This window comes from Nicotiana tabacum, chromosome 10 (assembly GCF_000715075.1).
Source record: "Nicotiana tabacum cultivar K326 chromosome 10, ASM71507v2, whole genome shotgun sequence".
Lineage (NCBI taxonomy): Eukaryota > Viridiplantae > Streptophyta > Magnoliopsida > Solanales > Solanaceae > Nicotiana > Nicotiana tabacum.
Genome location: NC_134089.1, coordinates 85,320,664 through 85,328,244, shown reverse-complemented (window position 1 = coordinate 85,328,244; position 7,581 = coordinate 85,320,664). Strand labels below are relative to the sequence as shown.

The window sequence follows — 7,581 nt, the reverse complement described above, 5'->3', positions numbered from 1 at the left end:
TATTTCACAATAATAATGTCGTTTCAGTCCCAAACATATATCGGCTACATGAATATTCATTTATCATGCATGTCCCTCCAATTGAATTCATTCCAATCCTATCTTATATAAAATAAAACAAAAGTGCCCAGAAGTCTCCATATTTTATAATATATAGTATGAAACAATTCTATAAGACTCTAAAAAACATTGTATCTAAAGTAAACATACTAACATGCCACTGAAATTTAAAGGCAAGTTTTATAGAGTGGTGGTTAGATCGACCATGTTGTATGGAGCTGAATGTTGGCCAGTCAAGAATTCTTGTATCCAGAAGATGAAAGTAGTCGAAATGAGGATGTTGAGATGATGTGGGGGCACACTAGGCTGGATAAGGCTGGATAAGGTGGGCGTGGCTCCCATGGACGACAAGATGCGGAAAGCGAGGCGTGGATGGTTCGGGCGCTATGGATGGATCCTTTTAGATCTACGGGCTGGCCGGCCCCGAGAAGCCTAGATGCCCCAGTTAGGAGGTGTGACGGTTGGCTTTGACAGGTATGAGAAGAGGTAGAGGGCGACCTAAGAAGTAATGGGGCGAGGTGATCAGGCAGGACATGACGCGATTTGAGATTTCCGAGGACATGACCCTGGATAGGGAGGTGTGGATGTCGAGCATTAGGGTTGTAGGTTAGGGGGTACTTCAGCGTTTTTCCTCGTTGTTCCAGCTAGTCTGATAGTGTTTTGTCTAAGACTGCTAGCGATTTTTGTTCATCACACTATTTTTATTTTTAATTTTTAATTTTATTTTTTTCAATGTTATTATTGGCATAATTATTGTCATTCCACTTATTTGTTGTCTCTTATGATGCTGATATTATTTGTCTGGTTTCTGTTGTTATTATAGATTTTTTTGTCTCTGAGCCGAGGGTCTCCCGAAAATAACCTCTTTACCCCCTCCCCTGTATGGGTAAGGTTTACGTACACTCTACCCTCCCCAAATCCTATTAGTAGGATGATTACTGGGTTGATGTTGTTGTTTTGTTGACATTATGCTCTATATAGATCCTTGTTTAACATTATGCTCTATCTTCACAAGAAAGTTGTACAACTCATAATACTTTGTCACAATGAATACAAACATTGTATACATATATACTTCTTAGAAGTTATTTGAACAGAGGTTTAAGGTTCGAGTCCTGAAATGAGAAAAAGTTACTCAATGAAATTGTTAGCCTTTGTTTGAAATCAACGTGAAAACAAGCCCTAGCACAGATGAAATTCAGGGAAAATATAGAAGCGGTCGCTATACTTGGGAGGGCACGATATGACTGCGGAGATGCCCTAGCTTTTGAAGATTACTTAGCCAGTTCCGAAAGAACATAAGTGGAGAATTAATCCTCACTAGATTTGATCCAAAAAATTAATACATGGTAGAGTTACCTTAGGTGGTGAGTATTTGATGGGTAATGTTTAGGGAAGAATTTTTTATTGTAGATTATTTTTTTAATTTAAATAGTGCCAAATTCAAATATAATAGGACTAAATACAAAAGGCCTCAGTGAAGAGTACTAGTTTAGGTACTAATATCAATTCTGGTAAATGCAAATGAAAGAGGAAGAATTTTAGGATGGTCATTTTTAAAGAGTGATATATATAAAATCTTGTATTCAAGACCCTACGAGATGAATAAAAGTACTCCATATTCTTCCATAAACAAAAGGTCCCACATAAGAGATATACAAAGGGTAATGGAAAAACCTAGCAGACGCCCTAGATAGTAGCTAGGCCAGGTTTAATATTTGAATATCTATCGATGATGCTCCTCTAAAAAGACATTATTATTGATGGGAACCTAAATTATCTAAAGTGTTAGGAAAATCCCAGGCCAGAAAAGCACACAACACCAGCACAAGCATATACTCACTATATCAGACAGAAACAGAAGGAAGAAAAGATGGATGGATGGAAGTAGTTGACGTAAGTTGCATAATTGCCTCTCATGCGTGCACCATCTTATCTATCTATCTATTCCATATGTATTGTATTGTATTATATGAATACATCCATCACTACCACAGGCTCCTAGAAAATGCGCCATACAACTCACACAACACACAATTCTTGCAAGTAAAGAGAGAAAGAATCGCTTATTCTTGTAAAAATATTGTACAGTGAGTAGGTCTCTCTTGCGTGAGTTAGCGTCAATACATCAACTTGTAGTAATAACCATCTTATCAACCTGTCAAGTATCACCTACTACTTCCCTTTTCCCTATAATATTAAATCTCTTCCTTCACTCTTTTGGTACTAATCTTGCGTCATTCTTTTACTCTACTTGTTTATATATGTATATATTTTCTCCCTCTGCTTATTCAGCTAAAAACCATAATCATGTATACTTTACGTCAAATCACCACTGATTCATTCATTAATTACTCTCTCAGAATCTGTGCTTATGACTGAGTTCTGATGATGAATGAAGGCATGGCTGCAAATTCATTAAACGAAAATATCACAATAAGATGGTGTGGACGAAGTTATGGTAGAGAAAAAAAAAGGAGTGGTGGTCCTTGGGAAAAAACACTAGACACGAGAGAGATCCCTTTGGTGGGGTGGCCCTAATAGGTGGGGGGCAAAGTGGGAAACAAGAATAAACCCTCTTTGAGAACTTTGATGGTTTTGTTGAGGGGACAAAAGGCAGAAATTAGGGCAATAAATGGTTTGATATCAAAGACAGCCAACACTACTTGTGTATGTATACGGGGTTATTTAACAATTCTCATGCAGCCATGTCCAAGAATCTCCTACTTCTTCTTCTACCATGAAAGCACTCAACAAGAAACAGAAATAAAAACAAAAATAAGAAATTTTCGGAAAAAAAGAAGAAGAAGAAGAAATGGGGTATATAGACATTTCTTGTTGGCCATGTCTTTTTCCAAATATGAGCACTTTCCATTAATACTAGAAATCTTTTGTAAAGTACAATAAAAAAAAGCAACAAGATGAAGACTTTGATAAGGAATAACCAATAAAGTAAACAAATATGCTTGCTGGTACTAAATGAAAAAGTTAAGCATGATTAGCATTAAAGAGAAGATATATATAATAAACCATCCACCTTAATACAAAATGACAAACAGACCTAAAGAACAATTTGGTGGTTAATTAACACCTTTAATGGGAATATATCATTTCCCACTCGAAGTGCCACATACCTAACAATCGTTGGCCTCTAATTAAATAGACTGATAAAATTTGGTAACAGAATCTTTCAGTAACAAAAAAAAATAATACAAATAAAGATTAAGTTCAGGATCTGCATTATACAAAGACTTAGTTAATTATATCTCATTATCAACCTATAACTACTACGTAAGTAGACCTATGTTAAAATTAAAACATTCATCAGCCCAATAACCTTAAACCCAAACAAGATATATATATAAAAAAAAAAAAAAAAAAGAACCTGAGATTGAAGACCTCTTTGTCCTTCACCATGCAGATAGATAAAAATCTTGTTTTTTAGGGTTTTAAATTTAACGCCAAGAAGATATGGAAAAAAGGGGTTGATTTTGCCAACCCAAGAAGAAAGAATTACTCGTACTCGAAACACTAAGCTGGTATCCTTCAGATGGGTAATGAAGTCTCAAGAGAAGTTTAGCTTGTGAGAGTGCAAAAGGGCTTAAAGCAACATTGCTAAATCCACAGCTCCTCAACATTACTTCCCATGATCTGAATCTCTCGTGTCTTTCTCTTCTCTTATCTCCTTCTGCTGCTACTATATCAATTATTTCTCTCCCGAACCAAACTTGTTCCACTGTCATCCTCTCTCTACTGCTCGGTGGCAAAGTTGCTTCCAATGAATCAAACACAGCTGCATAATAATCCAAAGCCTCCACAAATCTTTGCAAAAAAAGTGGGTGATTATGATTTGCTTCTCTCTCGGCCAGCGTTACAACTTTAGGGTTCATGGATTTAATCCTATGCAAAAAAATCCTTAACTTTTCGCGGTCTTTCAAGAGCCTGTGAAGATAAAATACACAGTTGATAGCTAATGTCTCATCAGGGAGAAGAACAATAGAAGAAATTATTGAAGGGTCATGATCATTGTCATTATTATTGGTAATCAAAAGAGGGTGAAACTGAAATCTAAGGCCTAAAGAGTGAGCAAATTTAGCTAAACGATCTCCGGTTCTACGAAGGGTATCAAGGTCATTTCCAGTACCGGTAATCCGAAGAGTTGGAGGAGGGTAACGATCAGCTAGTGCTTGCATTAACGGTGGCCATTGAACACCGTGATTAATATCAAAATCAACGATGTGGATCGCTTGTTGGTTATCGTTAATAGCTTCCAAAATCGCTTGATTAGCAGTTAGCTGACTAAATCTAATGAAAGGAGTCACTTGGTTTAGGGAAAGATAGGATGACTGAAGTAGAGCTGAATCATTTGAACTTTCAACAACATTAGATGGTGTCAAGAAATTAGTGGCTGAAGAGATATAACGGTTGAGGCGAAGAGAAAGTGCGCGAGTGAACTGATGGACTAATCTTTCAGTTGAATCACCAAAAGGGGAAGAGTTAGTTGATAAAATGGTGAGGAGTCTGTTTGCGGCCGAGAAATCGGACCGCGAGATTAACTCCGCGCAGCTAATGAGTAGTTGCCGGATTTGGATTGCAGGGGAAGTGGAACTGAATCTCCGCCGTTGATCATCAGTTTCTTCATCATGAGATTGAGATGATGAACCAAAGGATCCTAACATATCACCGAAATAAAACTATTTCAGGTGAAAACCCTAGAAAGAGAAAGAAGAGAGAATATATGCGTCTAATAAAAAGAGAAAGGAGAGAGAGAGGAAAAAGGGGTCTCTCTAGGGGAAAGGACAGAGGGGGTTTTCAATGATGGAGGAGGGGAAATTTATGGTTTTGGCATCTGAAATTAATATTTAGTACTATATGATTTCACATTTTCTTGGCTATAGTAGTGGTACTAATCTGTGACTCAATATTAAGGAAGAAGAACCTCATTTCCCAGTTTTGTGCTTTTGCCAGAATTAATACCAAGTACAAATAAGGAAATGGCCTACACAACAAATGATAATCTGATATATTTGATAAACCATAGCTCTGTAGCAGAGAATAAATAATACTACTGTAACTAATTAAGTACTACGTACTAAATAGGTTCTATTTCAAGAATGTGCATATAAACTTACATCCTAAGTTGCTTTTGTGCATGTACTTGAGATGCCAAATATGAGAATTGAATTGATGATGACTTTTGATTATGATAGAATCCATCTTGACCACAATATGTGTGGGTTGTCCGTGGGGAACTTCACATTAGTCGGCCGACATATACTCGTAAATGTGTTTCTTTGTGTCTTAATTTTTTTTTAAATAATAAAAAATCTTAAGACAACTAATGAACAATTTTTTTTTAATTAAGGCACTTTCTCCAAATATAGCACTAGATCAACATCTTGGTCTTGTAGATTCCAACTGCGACAATAGGAATTCTTTTATCAAAACGTCTTTGAAAACCATTTTAATTTTCAAAAGTTAATGATATGATTCCGCAGGTGATGATAATATGATTGTTTATTAAGCCAACCATTTCTATCAAACGCTCTTCCAAAAGGGTGTTGATCAAAATAAATTCGAACACTGATGCATAAAGTAGGTCATAACTGTCACACCCCTTTTCTACCCCAAAAATATATATGTTATGAATAGTGGGTTAAAGAGTTTTTCAATTAAAGTGACAAATTTGAATAAGGATTATTTTGTTTACAGATTCGCCCGCTTGGAATTGATTTTTGCATGTTCCAAGTCACTTTTTATTTGAATCCCTAGTCAAAGGAAGATTTGACTCTATTATTATCGGTCTGCAAAAATAAAGTCCGAATAAAGATTTTTGTTGATCGGGGAGAAGGTGTAAAGCATTCTCCGAGTCCGTGGTTCTAGCACAGTTGCTTTATTAACTTAAATTTGGCATGAATTAATTATGGATAAATTGTGCTTTATTCGGTTTTCATGTTTTGCCTATGTCCACTTTTACTGTTGATGACTTAATTAATCTCAAACTAGGACGAATATCCCCAACCCTAGCTTACGCTAACCAAGATGAATATCTCCGACCTTAGTTCGTGCGCCGCACCTAAAATTGGAGCCTACTCAAAGTTAATAAATAACAAGCTTATTTGAAAGAATTGGAATATGACGTGTCCTCGCGACCTGGCCATTTTATTTATGTATTTATTCCAAAATGAGTCGTCCCGACATCGGTTAAGACGAAATTAATTATTTTTGTTAAAACAAATTACTTTTGAGTTAGTCATGATCATTTGTGATTAAGTAATTGAGTTATTTTTATAAATAAATAAAACATCTGATCTTATTGAGTTTATTTAGTGAACTAAATCTAATTTAATTTATTTGGTGGATTAATAAAAAAAGTGACGTAATACTTAAGAAAAAAAATCTTTTGCTTCATTTTGGAGAATTAACTAGACTGTTACAATTTTTCTAAAACAAAGAATTAACTAATTTTAAGGACTATGTTATGGAATTAATTAAAGAAGAAAAATATTTTTTTTTCTTTTTGTGCATTGATTGTTCATTTTTTTTTTTTTTTTTTTTTTTTTTTTTTTACATATGGGTAGTGTATGATTAGTTGGATTGACTTTGCAATTATCTGTTACTAAATTAAAAGATGAGACTATTGTAAGAAGATTACCTTAACAAATTTATATTGTTTAAAACTAAAATAAATGTGGACTTGTGGTAATATTAAAAGGTAGCAGCCTATTTTACTGATTTTTACATAACTTTGACACATTTCTTTTATTTCCAATCTTATCACGAAACCAACTAAGCTCAAACCAATCTTTTACTACTTATGCATAGCAACAACACGTCTCAACTACTACTTCTAATTCAAATGCAAAATCAAAGTACCAACTTGATGTTTAGTGTGAGCATTCATAAGACCAAAGAAAATAACAAACTACAATCTGGTACAAGTCTTCTTCCAAAGTCCAAACTACACACCGGAACTAATTTACAACCAAAACAACATATTAGCTAACAAAGAAACTAACTATTTTAATAACAACTAGTAGCTAGTTGCTCCAGAAATTAACTAATTGATGTTTTAAGCGTCAATACCACACTAGAGGGGTGATTTGTGTGGCACCCAATTTTCGCTTAACTACTCTATAGAAGAACTTGGTTTTCTAGGTGTTCCAACTACTACTGTTGCGGAATAATAAATACAGAAAATAAAGAACACGGAGATTTTTACGTGGAAAACACCTGGCTCAAAAGGTGAAAAAACCATGACCTACAACTCAGTAGGATTTTCCCAAACTTCCACTAAAATCACTGAGCCAAAATAGCTTTTACAAAAACTCTTTATAAACCTAAGGATTAACTCTAATCCCGTTGTGGCACACAACCTCAACTGTTGCGACAACTTCAAGTTAGCTATAACTTGAACACTCTAGGTATCTAATACAATTGCTTCTATGAAAGCTGAAAGGTATAATTTTAAACCACCTACTACAATTGAACTAGAATAAAAGATAGACACGATGGAACTGG

The 7,581-nt window shown here is 35.1% G+C and overlaps 1 protein-coding gene across 1 annotated transcript; it reads right to left on the bottom strand.

The window, feature by feature from the left end:
• Nucleotides 1-3,193: 3,193 nt before the first annotated feature.
• LOC107768584 (scarecrow-like protein 18) lies at nucleotides 3,194-5,012 on the bottom strand. The gene is given in 1 exon segment (NM_001324983.1): nucleotides 3,194-5,012. A coding segment is annotated over 1 exon segment (1,224 nt). The 5' UTR covers nucleotides 4,740-5,012; the 3' UTR covers nucleotides 3,194-3,515.
• Nucleotides 5,013-7,581: the final 2,569 nt, after the last annotated feature.